Below are 18,181 nucleotides of genomic sequence, written 5' to 3'. Positions count from 1 at the left end.
GAGCACTTGTTGGCTGCTTTTCCTTTTCCAACTCATCCCAAACCATCTGAATTGGGTTGAGGTCAGGTGATTGTGGAGGCCAGGTCATCTGATGCAGCACTCCATCACTCTCCTTCTTGGTCAAATAGCCTTTACACAGCCTGGAGGTGTGTTTTGGGTCATTGTCCTGTTGAAAAACWAATTATAGTACCACTAAGTGCAAACCAGATGGGATGGCATATCGTTGCACCATGCTGGTTATGTGTGACTTGAATTCTAAATGAATCACCGACAGTCACCAGCAACGCACCCCCACACCATCACACTTCCTCCTCCATGCTTCATGGTGGGAACCACAAATGCGGAGATCATCCGTTCACCTACTCTGCGTCTCACAAAGACACTGCAGCTGAAGCCAAAAATCTCAAGTTTGGACAGATTTCCACCAGTCTAATGTCCATTGCTCGTGTTGTCCATTGCTCCAAGTCTCTTCTTCTTATTGGTGTCCTTTAGTAGTGGTTTCTTTGCAGCAATTCGACCATGAAGGCCTGATTCACGCAGTCTCCTTTGAACAGTTGATGTTGAGATGTGTCTGTTACTTGAACTCTGTGAAGCATTTATTTGGGATGCAATCTGAGGTGCAGTTAACTCTAATTAACTTATCCTCTGCAGCAGAGGTAACTGTCACGCCCTGATCTGTTTCACCGGTCTTTGTGATTGTCTCCACCCACCTCCAGGTGTCACCTGTTTCCATTAGTCCGGTGTATTTATCCCTGTGTTTTCTGTCTCTCTGTGCCAGTTCGTCTGGTTTTGCCAAGTCAACTAGCGTTTCGCCTAGGTCCTATTTTTCCCAGTCTCTGTTTTTCCTAGCCCTCCTGGTTTTGACCCTTTCCTGTCCCGACGTCGAATCCGCCTGCCTGACCACTCTGCCTGTTCTGACCTCGAGCCTGCCTATCCCCTTGTACTGTTTGGACTCTGACCTGGTTTTTGAACTCTCGCCTGTCCCCGACCTGCCTTTTGCCTACCCCTTTTTTTATAATAAATATCGGAGCTCAACCACCTGCCTCCTGTGTCTGCTTTTGGGTCTCGCTTTGTGCCCTTATAGTAACTCTGGGTCTTCCTTTCCTGTGGCGGTCCTCTTGAGAGCCAGTTTCATCATAGCACTTGATGGTTTTTGCGACTATACTTGAAGAAACTTTCAAGGTTCTAGACATTTTCCGGATTGACTGACCTTCATGTCTTAAAGTAAGGATGGACTGTTGTTTCTCTTTGCTTATTTGAGCTATTCTTGCCATAATATGGACTTGGTCTTTAAGCAAATAGGGCTATCTTCTGTATACCCCTCCTACCTTGTCACAACACAACTGATTGGCTGAAACACATTAAGAAGGAAAGAAATTCCACAAATTAACACCTGTTAATTGACATGCATTCCAGGTGACTAACTCATGAAGCTGGTTGAGAGTACAAAGCTGTCATCAATGCAAAGGGTGGCTACTTTGAAGAATCTAAATCTATAATATATTTGATTTGTTTAACACTTTTTTGGTTACAACATGAATCCATATGTGTTATTTCATAGTTTTGATGTCTTCCCTATTATTCTACAATGTAGAAAATAGTAAAAATAAAGAAAAACCCTTGAATGAGTAGGTGTGTCCAAACGTTTGATTGGTACTGTATATATAGAGGCAGATTGATAGAGGCTCTGTGAAAGAATGTGACTTTTCATATACCCCACCCTCCCTCCCCACACACACACACACATTTACACTCACCACATACGCTGCTGCTACTGTCTATTACCTATCCTGTTGCCTAGTCACTTTAACAGCTTTAACCCTACATATATGTACATAGCTATCTCAATTACCCCTGCACATCGACTAGATACTGGTACTCCCTATATATAGCCATGTTATTTTTACTCGTTATTGTTATTCCTTATTCACTGTGTATTCATTCCCCGTGTCACTATTTCTATTTTTTATCTTTATCTTCAACTCGTAACCCGTAAGTAAGCATTTCACTGTGTGTCTACACCTGTTGTTTACAAAGCATGTGACAAATACCTTTTATTTTGATTTGACTTGATGAATGGGTTGACTTAGAGTTGAATGTAAGACAGTGTATTATATTGATGCAGCTTTGGATAATAAAGCACTTTGGTTTTTAAATGTGAGTCTCAAATTCACAATATGTAGTTGATTTTGTTTGAGCATCAATTTCCTTGCTTTTTGTCCTGTGGCCACAGCAGAAAAAGAAGTCACAGATTGCCCCTTTAAGGCACTCAGTCAGTCACATTGGTAATTCCAATGTGCAGAGTGAGGAGTGAATGTTTAATGCTGTCTTAGAGTCGTATTTCTTCAGTTGTTCAGTTCTTTCCAGCTATTTTTRATTAGACTGAGTGCAAAAAGCTTTCATATTCAATTTGGCTTTCACCGCACCTTACTGAGAATGTGTCAACACTCAACAGGAACTTTAGAGGCCATGTGCACCTGCTTTCTGACAATAAAGGGGAGTATCCTGTTTCACCCAGGTGGCTCCTAGTCCTGCACATTAATGTGAATGAGGTAAGTGCCCCCCTGTGAGACTTAGTGAWAAACATTTAAAAAAGGCAACACATTATCTCAACACAAGGGTGTTGGCTAGACATCTCTCATTTTAATATCCACAGAGAGGAAGAGGCTCCAGTCCATGGAGGGCCGTTTGAACATTGCAGAGGGGTGAGATGCTGCGTTTACCTAAGAGGGGACACAACATTTACATGTGTGTCATCTATTGATCCAGCCTCACTGCTTAGTCTGGTTGGTCATTAGGGAGCCTCGTGTGGAGGATGGGAGGGGCCAGCCAGCCAGCCAGCCAGACACAGACACAGACACAGACACAGAGACAGAGACAGAGACACAGAGACAGAGACAGAGACAGAGACAGAGACAGAGACAGAGACAGAGACAGGACAGCCTGTATTTACACAGACACTGGTCTGGGACTGCTGCTGCAATGTTGATGAAGCAAGGTGAAACTCAGTTCATGAGGCAGTGAAATTAGAACTCTTTCTCTCTCGTACTCTCCCTCTCTTTCTCTTGGGCTTTGATGTGTATCTCTGCTCTGCTCTGTGTGTGTGTGTTTTGGTTTCTCTGTGTGGGTGGTGGTTGCAGGCTGCAGGAGTTTGGTGACAGTATCAGAGATAAGGAAGGTGACTGTTACATTGACGTTTACATTAAACATGATTTTATTGAAGATGTTGCTGATGGTGACAGATTAAGTTACTAGTAAATTAAGTGAATTAAGTTGGTTACAGTGTTCGTGATGAGGATGGTGTGTGTGTGTGTGACTCACTTGTAGAGTTTATTAGACTGAAGATCATACAGGTGTGTTTATATGTGAGTGTAAACATGTGTGTGTGTGTGTGTGTGTGTGTATGTCTTACCCTGGCACGCGCCACTGCGGATGTTGGGGATGAAGCCTCGGCGACAGGGGTGAGGCTGGGCGGGGCACATCTCACAGGGGTGTCCCCATGCCCGTCCGATGGTGGCACAGCACAATGTCTTGGTGCACACGATGCCACTCAGCTGGCCCTGGCACATCTGGTTGTTGACCTGCGTGAAGCAGGGCCCGGTCCGGTAGTCTGGAGGGGAAGAAGGAGAGAGAACAAGAGTCAGCCATTTTGGCAGCCATTTATTTATCCCACTTCCTTAAAATCCCCCTCTGAATGTTCTGTATAACTGAAAGGTAGTGTGGAAAAATACATCTAAAGCCAAGACTATTTCACACTTCTGCTAGCTACATTTCATTGAATTTGAAGTGTTATTAAAATAAATATAAATATACCCCAGAAGAACACAATTTAGTTGGCTTTAAATGCTGCAATATGTCATGCACACTGTATGACAGACCTCCCAAGTCTTTAACCCATTGGACTAAATGCTGCTGCACATTCCTGGTTAGAGACATTTATCTGGAAATGTGCTGAACAGTGGGTTCCCCTATTCACTGGTGTAATGGGATAACTATATAATGGGGAAACCCATTTAGTACTGGTTCCCATCAATAACGATSTTCTCATGACAAATATTCTTGGTCCAMACCAGGGGAGAACAACTGCCCCCTCTCAGTGAAGCCGCGGCAGTTCAAGGCCGACCGCCGTACTGCAGGCATTGTTAGCAGAAAACAGAATACCACCATTATAGTGAATAGAAATCAAATCAAATCAAATTGTATTTGTCACATGTGCCAAATACCTTACCGTGAAATGCTTACTTACAAGCCCTTAACAAACAATGCAGTTCAAGAAATAAAGTCAAGAAAAGATTTACTAAATCAAATAAAATTGAAAAATCCAATCAAATAAAAAAGTAACACAAGAAAATGACATAACAATAATGAGCAATATACATGGGGTACCGGTACCGAGTCAATGTGCTGGGGTACCCATTAGTCAAGGTAATTTGTAAAARGACTATGCATAGATAATAAACTGCAAGTAGCAGTAGTGTAAAAACAGTCTTATGGCTTGGGGGTAGAAGCTGTTTAGGTGTTTTTGGGCCTTCCTCTGACACTGCCTAGTATATAGGTCCTGGATGTCAGGAAGCTTTGCCCCAGTGATGCACTGGACCGTACGCACTTCCCTCTGTAGTGCCTTGTGGTCAAAGGCCGAGCAGTTGCRATACCAGGCGGTGATGCAACCGGTCAGGATGCTCTCGATGGTAAAGCTGTAGAACTTTTTGAGGATCTGAGAACCTATGCCAAATCTTTTCAGTCTCCTGAGGGGGAAAGGTGTTGTCGTGCCCTCTTCACAACTGTCTTGGTGTGTTTGGACCATGATAGTTCGTTGGTGATGTTGGCACCAAGGAACTTGAAACTCTCGACCCGCTCCACTTCAGCCCCGTCGATGTTACATAGAGGGAGAGGCTGTTGTCCTGGCACCACACTGCCAGGTCTCTGACCTCCTCCCRATAGGCTGTCTCATCGTTGTCGGTGATCAGGCCTACCACTGTTGTGTCATTAGCAAACGTAATGATGGTGTTGGAGTTGTGCTTGGCCAAGCAGTCATGGGTGAACAGGGAGTACAGGAGGGGACTAAGCACACACCCCTGAGGGGCGCCAGTGTTGAGGATCAGCGTGACAGACGTGTTGTTGCCTACCCTTACCACCTGGGGACGGCCCGTCAGGAAGTCCAGGATCTCGAGACTTCTTTAAGATTAGACATCGCGCACCAGCAGTTACTGATAAATAGACACACAGCCCAGCCCCTTGTCTTACCAGATGTAGCTGCTCTGTCCTGCCGATGCACGGAGAAGCCAGCCAGCTCCATATTATCTGCGTCGTCGTTTAGCCACATCTRGTGAACGATAAGATATTACAGTTTTTAATGTCCCGTTGGTAGGATAGTCTTAATCGTAGATTGTCCAGTTTGTTTTCCAATGATTGCACATTGGCCAATAATACGGAGGGTAGTGGTGGTTTACCAACTCGTCGGCACCCCGCCCCTTTTATCCCTTTTCTTRACGAGGATGACAGGGATTTGGGCCTTGTCTCAACAAAGCAGTATATCCTTTGCGTCAGACTCAAAAAAAATATATATTTGTCCAGTTCGAGGTGAGTGATCGCTGTTCTGATGTCCAGAAGCTCTTTTCGGTCATAAGAGACGGTAGCAGCAATATTACAAAATGAGTTACAAACAATGCAAAAAACTAACAAAATAGAACATTTGGTTGGGGAAATATGCTTGGGGTCATTGTCCAGTTGGAAGACCCAATTGCGACCAAGCTTTAACTTCCTGACTGATGTCTTGAGATGTTGCTTCAATATATCCACATAATTTCCCTTCCTCATGATGCCATCTATTTTGTGAGGTGCACCAGTCCCTCATGCAGCAAAGCACTCCCACAACAAGATGCTGCCACTCCCATGCTTCACGGTTGGGATGGTGTTCTTCGGCTTGCAAGCCTCCCCTTTTTTCCTCCAAACATAAAGATGGTCATTATGGCCAAACAGTTCTATTTTGTTTCATCAGACCAGATGACATTTCTATACTGCATCAGCAAGGTCTCTCCCAGGCAGAAATTTCAAGGCAGACAGGGTTTCCAGATGTGCTGTCCAAGCTCCTTTGAAGAAGCACAAAGAAACGGGCAACGTTGAGGACCGTAGACGTAGTGGTCGGCCAAGGAAACTTACTGCAGCAGATGAAAGACACATGATGCTTACTTCCCTTCGCAATTGGAAGATGTCCAGCAGTGCCATCAGCTCAGAATTGGCAGAAAACAMTGAGACTCTGCTACACCCATCTACTGTCCGGAGAAGTCTGGTCAGAAGTGGCCTTCATGGAAGACTTGTGGCCAAAAGGCCATACCTCCGACGTGGAAACAAGGCCAAGCGATTAAACTATGCATGGTGGAGGTTCCTTGCAAGTTTGGGGCTGCATTTCTGCAAATGGAGTTGGGGATTTGGTCAGAATGAATGGTCTCCTCAATGCTGAGAAGTACAGGCAGATACTTATCCATCATGCAATACCATCAGGGAGGCATCCGATTGGCCCCAAATGTATTCTGCAGCAAGACAACAACCCCAAACATACAGCGAAAGTCATTAAGAACTATCTTCAGCGTAAAGAAGAACACGGTGTCCTGGAAGTGATGGTATGGCCCCCACAGAGCCCTGATCTCAACATCATCGAGTCTGTCTGGGATTACATGAAGAGAGAGAAGCACCCGAGGTTTCCTAAATCCACAGAAGAACTGTGGTTAGTTATCCAAGATGTTTGGGCAAACCTACCTGCCGAGTTCCTTCAAAAACTGTGTGCAAGTGTATCTACAAGAATTTATGCTGTTTTGAAGGCAAAGGGTGGTCACACCAAATATTGATTTGATTTAGATTTTTCTTCTGTTCACTCACTTTGCATTTAGTTAATTGATAAATATAATCTATTAGCATGTCTATTTTTGAAAGCATTCTTACTTTACAGCATTTATTCACACCTGCCTAAAACTTTTGCACAGTACTGTTTATGGAGGATTGGAAATGATGCAGACAATTACATTGATAGAAGCCACAATCTATCTGCAATATTAAATCTGCCCCCTAAAAAACTACTGAAAATATGAACTAAAAAAATATAGAGTGTGTCACTTTGTGTGGAAACAAAGTAATGAGGAGAATACAATGTCCTCGTACTTCAATGGCCACCTTGCTGCGCTGCTCACCAGGAACAACCAGGCAACATAATTTTGTTAACCACACTTCACGAGTCAAACACAATGACCTCATGCTGAAACCATTTGAGCAATATGATGTCCATTCAATCGCACATAATAAAACTCAAACAGGCCTAATGATGGAAAGGCCTTATTAACTACAGTAGTGGTGCCAAAGTTAATACAGCATTCATTAGAGGTACTGTAGATGGAGGGTCGGAATTAAAATAAAATACATGGTCTGAGAGGAATGTAACATAAACCCTGGAGAAGTGGTTTAAGTTGACCCTCTTGAGTTCTAAAGGAGATGTACAGATAGATGAGTCAGCTTTGTTGTGGTAGCGCTGCTCTTATTACTTCCTGGTGCAGTTAAATGAAAATTAAATCACAGCCAGACAGAGAACGAGTGAACGCGACATAGACAGAGGGGAAGTAGGTCAAACCCAGCAGAYAGAGAGAAAGAGAGAGAGAACGAGAAAGAGGGATTGAGACAGATACCAGCAGGCTCTTACTGTCCCCTCTCACTCATACCCATGACCTGACAATCTGGCCTGGACAATTTGAGGCCGGGAATGCGAGTCCCCATCCGAGCGGCAGAGACCRACTGTGGCGATAACAGTCACGCACATCTGGGCTTGATTAATCTGGCCTGGTCGGGACCAGGAAGGAACAACCTCTGGTCCAGATGTGTCCATCTGGAACTCTGAATCACTCTGGGCCACATCCACAACCCCCCACTAACTAACAAACTAAACCCTCCATACATCCTGCTCTTCTACCAGTCAACTCTGCATTAAAAACTAATGTAAATCATAATACTATAATACTCACACTAATGTTGGACTCATAAGGTCCAATGCTTTATGTCCATCATGCTTTCATCTGGTTTTGATTTAATCATACATCGGAACAATTTCAGTAAAACTAAGTTGTGGAAGTGAGCGAGGAGCATGAACAGGACCTTTATGGAGCGCTATAGGGAAGTTGTTCATGCAAAAGGTATGAGATGACATGGAAGGGAGCCATTTAAAGAAAGAAAGAGAAAGAAAAAGAGAGAAGAGAGCTGGCGATTGAGCTGCCATTCCTTTGATCAGCAGTGAGACCCTCAAAGTGAGGAGGCGTCTGGGCGCTCCCATGGCCAAACCTTTCAGAAGCAGCGCTAGACGACTGCTTGAGGCTCTAGCCAAGTTCAGCAGAGCCCTGTCTATGTGTGCATACGACTGAAGGAAAACACACCGTAGGTCGGCCGCCAAGCTAGGCCAAACAAAAGACTGGAGCGCTCCGAGCGCTCACTCTTTTAATGGACTCAATAACAATCGCCTTGCCAGGGTGTCTATGTCTCAGCGCCACAAGACCCGACTGACTCAGAACCAGACAGACAGGCAAAGCAGTGTGTGTGTGTATGTTGACCATGACCAGGGAACATGAACAATCCAGCGCCAGAAGAGTTAGAAATGGGAATGGGGTATAAGGAACTGAGGTACWGGCTGGGCCGAAGTCGACAACATTCGGAAGCAATTTGGTCTAATTACAGTTAAAATTGCTCTATAGATCCAAACTATTCGCCGGATCCCTCCCTCCTCTCCTGTATCCTGCCTTTCACCACCATCTGTCTCCTTTCCAGGTATTTTCAGTTTCCTCCACATGCTCCCAACGACGAAGCACAGCACTAGAAATCAAATTCTTGGCCTTTCAAAACTCAGCAAAGGCTACCTAATAAGTTAAGACAGCCTCCTCATAGGAATGCATTGCATATCTGTTACATTAGAAGCAAGGCCAAAGTACTAAACATCTGCCAWGATGTGCTGGCTAAGTGTAACCCATCCCAGTTGGGTTAATGAGGTCACATTATGGACTCTCACCTATATAAGATCTGTCCAGCCCATCAGATCAACATCTGTAATGGGGTCAAACGTGATCTTTCCCTATTCCCCTTTTCCTGCCTGAGAGAAAGACTCTGATGAGAGGAGATGGGAATGGGACAATCTGGCAGGTGAGAAAAGGGATGCTAATCCAGTCTGGAAAGCCGGCCAAGTTGTTTGGGAAACACTCCCGACGTCAAGCTGCACGATCACAGGGAAGAGGGAAGGAACGCCGACATGCCTTCTTATGTCAACGGTCGGTGGAAACCAAGGGAAAGCGGGAGAAAATCAGCCAATTCCAAAGCGATACGTAGATGATGTATAGAGACTAGAGTTGCACATTTTACAGAATATTCAGAGGTGGAAACCTTCCGTGGAAATTAACGGGAATATATGGGAATTAACAGGAATATATGGGAATTAACGGAAATATATGCAAAATAATATTAATACCATTTAAATGTAGATGTTTTTTGCATTGGATATATTTACCATATCATATGGAGACAGAAACATAAACCTTATCATAAGTAGACATAAATGCTAATGATTAAATCCTTCCAATATAATTTTTTTAAATAAAATTGTTACGAATTTAACTTTAATTAAATGAGTTGACTCTTCACATGGGATGATTTCACAGAACAACAAAAGAAAGGGAATATGGAATGATCCCCAATGATCCATCGCATCTCCCAAAAATGTTTTCAACATACATCTGTAAAATGATAGTCTAGAAACTAAAGCTTTGGTTGTCTTCTCCCTGGACCTCCTCAATGTCCACCTCTTGAACATCAGACTGAGGCCTCATCTTTACTGTCACTTTCCAACCTTGTTGAGGATGGCTCGTTGTCAGGCTCAAAAAGCCTCAAATTTTCCCGGATTGCCACCAATTTTTCAACCCTTGTATTGGTCAGCCTGTTGCGTGCTTTGGTGTGTGTGTTCCCAAACAAGGACCAGTTGCGCTCTGAGGCGGCTGATGTTGGTGGAATTTGGAGGATAATGGAGGTAACAAGGGAAAAAGCCTCAAATCCYCAAAGACCCTTCCACCAGGTGGCTGATGAGATATGTTGGCACGARTGCCATATTGCATSTCCATCCCAAAGCCCTTGCTTGGAAGTGTACTTCGCCAGACTGCCAAGGACCTTGCGCTCATCCAGGCCAAAGTGGAGAGACACGGTAGTGATGATACCATAAGCCTTGTTGATGTCTGCACCAGACAGGATGCTCTTGCCAGCATACTTGGGGTCCAACATGTACGCTGCGGCGTGTATGGGCTTCAGGCAGAAGTCTTCACGCTTTGATGTATTTCAGAACTGCAGTTTCCTTTGCTTGGAGCAACAGTGAAGTGGGCAGGGCAGTACAGATTTATTCTCTTACATCTGCAAGCAGAGTCTGACAATCAGACAGGATGGCATTGTCTCCCTCAATCCGTGCAATGGCTATTGCTATAGGTTTCAGGTTGCTTTACCACTCTCTCCCAAAATACATCAWCCAGGAAGACCCTCTTGATGGGGCTGTCCATGTCAGCAGACTGTGATATGGCCATTTCTTGGAGAGACTCATTCCCCTCCAGGAGACTGTCAAACATTATGACAACACCACCCAACGGGTGTTGCTGGGCAGCTTCAATGTGGTGCTCTTATTCTTCTCACTTTGCTTGGTGAGGTAGATTGCTGCTATAACTTGATGACCCTTCACATACCTAACCATTTCCTTGGCTCTCTTGTAGAGTGTGTCCATTGTTTTCAGTGCCATGATGTCGAGGAGCAGATTCAATGCATGAGCAGCACAGCCATTGGGTGTGATGTGAGGGTAGGACCCCTCCACTTTAGACCAAGCAGCCTTCATGTTCGCAGCATTGTCTGTCTTGTAGAATACTGGTTGAGGGGTGGAGATGATGTAGTTAATTATTACTTGCCCACGAACATTCAACCACCCATCAGAGATGATTGCAATACAGTCTGCTTTCTCTATGATTTACTTGTCCTTCACTTGAACTCTGTTGAACTCTGCATCCAGCAAATTAGTAGATAAAGCATGTCTGGTTGGAGGGTTGTATGCTGGGCAAAGAACATTCAGAAATCTCTTCCAATACACATTGCCTGTGAGCATCAGAGGTGAACCAGTTGCTCGAGCAAGACATTCATCAGGATTTCACTGACTATGTTCCTCCATTGAGTCAAAAACAACTTCTGATTCAAGGAGTACCATGAGCTGTTGCTATCGATAAGGTGTCTGATTTGATCTCGAATAGAAGTATACGGACTTTTGTCAGAGGTTGCTTGTTGTGAGCGCTGAGGGAACTTTATGCACTTGGCCAGATGATTCCGCACCTTTGTTGCAATCTTCACATATGATTTGGCAGAGTATTTGCAAATGTACACAGCTTTTTCTTCTACATTAGCTGCAGTGAAATGTCTCCACACATCAGATAGTTCCAGTTTTCCTATAAAGATTAGGAAAAAAATTGTAAAAAACAACAAATACAATTCCATGTACAAATAAATAGTTAAGCAGTTAAATTAAACAACTCCTTTGTAAGATAAATGTTTTAAAATGAAATATGTCTGGAAACAAGTGAATTAACACTCCTCAGTTTGCAGGCTCAATCAATCTGAATCTTACATGGTAGCAAAAACTAACTAGCAGAAATTGTTAACAAGTTAGAAAGGACTTAAACACACTTTACTGTAGGCTACTATTTACTAGTTAACAAAAATGTATGTATGTCATATACAATATATTCACCCCACCCAGTATTGTAATCGAAACGTACCAGAAAGCATGTAGTCCTTGGCTCAGACAGTGTAGTAGTGTGGGCTCAATAGTATCTCATTAGTGTAAAAGTTCTTGAGAATCAGCTGTACATGTGATGGAAGAATGCACATGCAGAGGGTTGCAATTCAATTGAATTGGGGATAGTTTAACCAAAATATGCCACAAGACCTAGAATTGCCTTATGTGTATCCCACAAAAAAGGTTCACTGTTATAAGTTAACTTTTTTGATGGATTTAAGCAAAATACCCCAAATTCCAGGGCTTAACTTCCRATGGAAAGTTTCAGACCTTTTGCAACCCTAACGGTTACAAATGGAGGAGGGTTGAGATAAGATATTATTATACTCAATGAAACATGTTGTGATTACATGGGAAGGCAGTCATTCATGCTGGTCTGGAAAGAGGTCAGGCTCCTCAGTGAGTGAAGGAGGAAACATAGACTCTGCTTTAGTTTCCTGACCTGGAGGCCCTTAGCCCTCATACAGCTGAGAGATTTACAACTCGCCAAAACAGGACGGACCGTGTCTACTCCTCGTCATCTCTTTATCTCACAGCCAAGATGGGAGCTTTTCCACTTATCCCAAGCATGTGTGTGTATGTGTGTGCGCACACGTTAACTTTATGTCCGTGTGTGTGTATGTTTGTGCATACATCTGACTGCATGTGTGTCTGTGTGCGTGTGTTCACGTAAGCTTGCGTGCATCGGTGTGTATGTGTGTATCTAGCTACACTCCTCAAATGTATGTACACTAGGTGTGTGTGTTATTCTCATTTTGGCACAAACTGTGCTGTTTCTGTTTCTGTTATCAACAGCATTATCAACAGCCCTTAAATCTACTTTCCCTTCAGTTTAATGGCTCTAAGAGGCTGAACCCTTCCTCAGGACACTCACCCAAACGTGATGAAACGCTAGAATGCTTCCCTGTGTAACCCCTGCTTTGAGACTGTGGGAGATTGTGGGAGACACAGGGGAAAGTGAGGGAGATAAGCTCAAACGCAGGATAACAATCTTGGCACCAGAAAGCTTTGTTGCCTGACTGGTAAGTTAATAGATAGCATTCTTTGAGGCAGAAACCACCACTGTGGATAATTATGCAGAACACACACGACTGTGGAAACCCAAGTGAACACACAGGGCTACAGTACAGACACAGGACAGTTCTTGCTCACCCATTACAAGTGTGTTTTATGGTCTGTTCTCACTCATTTCACTCATTTTCTTTGCACAGATACATTTTATTCCCATCTCAAGTCCATTCTAACAACAGTTTCTACTCTAATTCAGAACAAATTGACTTAAGGTAGCCTGTGTTCCAGTGTATTTCTGCTGTAGTCATCTTGTCACAGTCTGGTTTGTAGCATGTGGCATTACTGATTGCAGAAACATTCAGGCACCCAGGCTAAAAGTAGACATACTACTAAAGAAGCTTCCTTATCTACTACTGTACTAAATCGCGTAACATTAGTAGGACATTTCTGGACATTTCCATTGGTACATTGAGAGGACTCTCGCTTCTCGGACCTCAACTGATTTTCCATCAGACAAGATCAAAGGCTACCCTTCACTGTTCCTCTTAGGACCACTCACAAATGTATTTATGAGGTCCTTTTCTGAGTTGTTTATGGGAGACATACCAAAATGTAGTACCACTATGAAAAGCAGACGCAAAAAGCCAGCGTGTTTTTTTAACATTTCCAATGACACACAAAACATAACATGGCGATGTCATTAAAACCACATAAAAGGCATAACATGGCGATGTCATTAAAACCACATAAAAGGCATAACATGGCAGGAAGTAAATTACTGACCTTTACTCATACAGAATACGGGTTTCTCTTTGGCAGCATGTCCCATTCATGAGGTCTCTATGGAGCGAAAAAAATGACACACTTCTCTCCTGAGACACACACCCTCCCTTCCACGGGGGAGCCTTTGCCAGATTACATGATGAAGACAGAAATAGCAACACTTCCCCCTTTCCATCCCCTCGTCATTCCTGACGTCATCATGGCCAGTTTCTCACTTTTTTGGGCTGGGCTGGTTGGACTGGGCTGATTGTGTGGCCCATAAGATAATACTGTCACTATTGGACCTGAGCCTGGTTAATGCCGAGATACACTGGACACGTGAGCAGAACAACTCCCCATTGCCCGCATTCATACAGCTCTTCGTAATGAGAGGCTTGGTGCTCCAGGCTGCAGAATGGACAGCTGCAGGCTGAGGAGGCTGGGGATGGTGGAAAACTCAGCTGATTAGGAGGCCCGAGTGGCTGTCAGTCTCCACTGTAATTCATGCTTAACTAGCCTGTCAGCACACACACACCACACACACACACACACACACACACACACACACACACACACACACCACACACACACACACACACACACACACACACACCACAACACACACACACACACACACACACACACACACACACACACACACACACACACACACACACACACACACCACACTCCTCTGCGCCTCCCCTGACAGAGAAACCTATTAGACCAGCAGCTTCCTGTGACTCATTAGACAGTAGGTCGAGAGGAAAACACCCACACCTACTGTAACTGTAATTACTGTCAAAGCACCCCTTGGGTTTACCGTAACACCTCACTTCAAAAACCACTAATTTGCAACCTTGGAAGTCAAAGATTTATCTAGCTGGACGTCTTCACAGACAGGTTAGTACAAATCTCTGGTAATAATGACATGTCAATTCTCACTGAGTTAAGGAAGCCCTGGCTTATTGAGAATTAAAGCACACCTCCTCTCTTATTAGTAGATGTGGATGATTGAGGAGGCTATAGAGGACAGTTTTACAGCCTCTCCCAGACTTCGGCAACTGACGGAGAGATGGACGCGGGTCATATTTCAACGGACACAGTGAGGAAGTCGGTTAGCGCCACACACGCAAGTGCATGCGCACACGCACACACACACACCACACTTTGAGCGGTGGAGGTTTGCTGGAGGGCTGATGGGTCCGTGGTCTCCCTTCTCTCAAGACTGTTTATGTTTGCCGTGCCTGCTCTGTGTACACAGCTGGGAATCCATTTTTACTTTTACCCCCTGCCTCTACCTCCATCCCTCCCTCCTTCCCTCGCTCCACTCCTGGAGCGAGAACCGTATTGTGGAGCGAGAACCGTATTTTTATTGCCAGATTTCTGCAAGCCCCCCCCCCCCCCTGTTTGTGTTTTCCAGGAAAAGGGAGCCAGGAGTGGTAGTGAGGGGAAGGGGTCGAGTCATTGGGCTGTTGGGTCTAGCTGGAGGCCACACTAGGTCTGTGAACACTATGGGACAAGTCTGTCGGTACATTTTGGGGACGAGCTGAAATCCAATTCATTAATTGAAAAACGCAGATCCCTTTCTCTGAGGACCTTTTGACTCATGAATTGGAGCAGCTCACTTCCAGAATTGACTGAATTGAAATGTCATTGATCCAGACCCTACTGAGATACAGCCCCAGTGAGACATAGCCCCTCCTCTTGGCTCTTGCCTCTTCCTAACCATTCATCTTAGCTTTAGCCTTCACAGAAGGGAGTCCACTATCCACAAAACTAGACAACCAGATTACAGTCAATGGTTAAGTCTAGGGAGACAGACCCCCACCGTGTCTGTATGTATGTACTTACTGTATGCAGTCACACTACGGTCACACTCTGTCTAGACTGATATGAAGTTCATATTTGCAGTAGATCAAAGCCTCTAAAGTTCCTGGCTCACTATCTTCCACAGCACTGGTTGGTGTGTTGTGATAAAGCGGGGTGTAGTCTGTGTCTCTCAGTCAGAGTCCCAGGCACTGTTGTGATAATGTGTCTTTCTGTTAGAGGTTTTCATCAACTCTCAAAGAACCGATGGAGGTCGATAGGCGGCTTCTTCAGTGTTAAAAAACAATGTGTTTCAGTTATAGTCCTACAGCGGTGTATCCCAACTCCGGTCCTCCAGTACCCCCAACAGCACATATTTTGTTGTCGCCCCTGACAAGCACACCTGAGTTGAATCAGGTTTTTGTTGACAGGGCAACAACTAAAATGTGTGCTGTTYYGGGTACTGGAYGACCGGAGTTGGGAAACACTGATCTACACTGGAGTTGCCCATCCCTATATACACTTCAAACACTGGTTTTGAACAATAAATATCAAGAAACATTCCTCTGTCAACTTCAATTTATCCTCCAAGTCGTTGAATAGCTCTACATATCCAGCCTGTGAGCAGACACAGGGTTTATGGGATGAACCAGGGTCCTGTGTTGATAATGTAACCGTCTATTAGCAGCCACAGGGTTTATGGGATGAACCAGGTCCTGATGTTGACTAATGTAACGGATCTAATTGGACAGACACAGGGTTTATGGGATGAACCAGGGTCCTTGTTGATATATGTACCGCTATGAGCAGACACAGGGTTATGGGATAACTAGGGTCTGTTGATATGTACCTCTATGAGCATCCAGGGTTATGGATGAACCAGGGTCCTGTGTGATAATGTAACCGTCTATGAGCAGACCAGGGTTATGGATGAACCAGGGTCCTGTGTTGATAATGTAACCGTCTATGAGCAGACACAGGGTTTATGGGATGAACCAGGGTCCTGTGTTGTAATGTAACCTCTATGAGCAGACACAGGGTTTATGGATGACCAGGGTCTGTGTTGATATGTAACCGTCTATTTAGCAGACACAGGGTTTATGGGATGAACCAGGGTCCTGTGTTGATAATGTTAGACCGTTATGAGCAGACACAGGGTTTATGGGATGAACCAGGGTCCTGTGTTGATAATGTAACCGTCTATGAGGCAAGACACAGGGTTTATGGGATGAACCAGTGTCCTGTGTTGATAATGTTACGTCTGATGAGCAGAACAGGGTTGTATGGGATGACCAGGGTCCTGTGTTGATAATGTAACCGTCTATTAGCAGACACCAGGGTTTATGGGAATGAACCAGGTCCTGTGGTTGATAATGTAACCGTCTATTAGCAGACACACAGGGTTTATGGGATGAACCAGGGTCCTGTGTTGATAATGTAAACCGTCTATGAGCAGACTACAGGGTTTATGGGATGAACCAGGGTCCTGTGTTGATATGTAACCGTCTATGAGCAGACACAGGGTTTATGGGATGACCATTGTCCTGTGTTGAAATGTACGGGTCTATTGAGCAGACACAGGTTATTGGATGAACCCAGGTCCTGTGTTGTAAATGTAACGTCTATGAGCAACACAGGGTTTATGGGATGACCAGGGTCCTGTGTTGATAATGTACCGCTAGAGCAGACACAGGGTTTATGGGATGACAGGGTCCTGTGTTGATAATGTAACGCGTCTATGAGCAGACACAGGGTTTATGGGATGAACCGGTCCTGTTGTTGATAATGTAACGTCTATGAGCAGACACAGGGTTTATGGGATGAACCAGGGTCCTGTGTTGATTATGTAACCGTCTATGAGCAGACACGGGTTTATGGATGAACCGAGGGTCCTGTGTTGATAATGTAACCGTCTATGAGCAGACACAGGGTTTATGGGATGACCAGTGTCCTGTGTTGATAATGTAACCGTCTATGACAGAACACAGGGTTTATTGGATGAACCAGGGTCCTGTGTTGATAATGTAAACCGTCTATGAGCAGACACAGGGTTTATGATGAACCAGGGTCCTGTGTTTGATAATGTAACTGTCTATTAGCAGACACAGTGGTTTATGGGATGAACCAGGGTCCTGTGTTGATAATGTAACCGTCTATGCAGACACAGGTTTATGGGATGAACCAGTGTCCTGTGTTGATAATGTAACTGTCTATTAGCAGACACAGGGTTTATGGGAATGAACCAGGGTCCTGTGTGATAATGTAACCGTCTATTAGCAGACACAGGGTTTATGGGATGAACCAGGGTCCTGTGTTGATAATGTAACCGTCTATGAGCAGACACAGGGTTTATGGATGAACCAGGGTCCTGTGTTGATAAGTAACCGTCTATGAGCAAGACCTATGGGTTTACAGTAGGGGTGAAGTGGATGACTGGGAAGGCTCTTACCTCTCTCGCACTGCGGGCCAGTGAAGCCGTAGACACAGGCACATCTGTTGGGCCCAATGCAGCGCCCTCCGTTCTGGCAACCATTCTCACACACAGCTACAGAGAGGAGAGGGGAAGAGGTGTGTTAGGGTTCTGATACAGCTGGACAGAAACACACACACACACGATATGCCGGTGGAGTGTGCTGTGTTCAAGGAGTAAGGTAGATACTCACGCTGTCCACAGTGGTTGCGGTGTAGCCTTCTGCGGAGCAGGATGTCTCTGGCATTCTGCCTCCGTTCATACACTGACGTTAAGCTCTGCACTGTGGGAAA

At 44.6% G+C, this 18,181-nt stretch overlaps 1 protein-coding gene across 1 annotated transcript in view; it reads right to left on the bottom strand.

Annotated features, from left to right (window-relative positions):
- LOC111975929 (fibrillin-2-like) overlaps window positions 1-18,181 on the bottom strand; it is a 99,311-nt gene that overhangs the window by 59,527 nt on the left and 21,603 nt on the right. Inside the window, 1 exon segment of the mRNA XM_070447526.1 lies at window positions 3,413-3,610. Within this exon segment, the coding sequence (XP_070303627.1) occupies window positions 3,413-3,610 (198 nt within the window).

Source organism: Salvelinus sp. IW2-2015, linkage group LG16 (genome assembly GCF_002910315.2).
Source record: "Salvelinus sp. IW2-2015 linkage group LG16, ASM291031v2, whole genome shotgun sequence".
Classification (NCBI taxonomy): domain Eukaryota; kingdom Metazoa; phylum Chordata; class Actinopteri; order Salmoniformes; family Salmonidae; genus Salvelinus; species Salvelinus sp. IW2-2015.
This window is presented reverse-complemented; position numbering and strand designations above follow the sequence as displayed.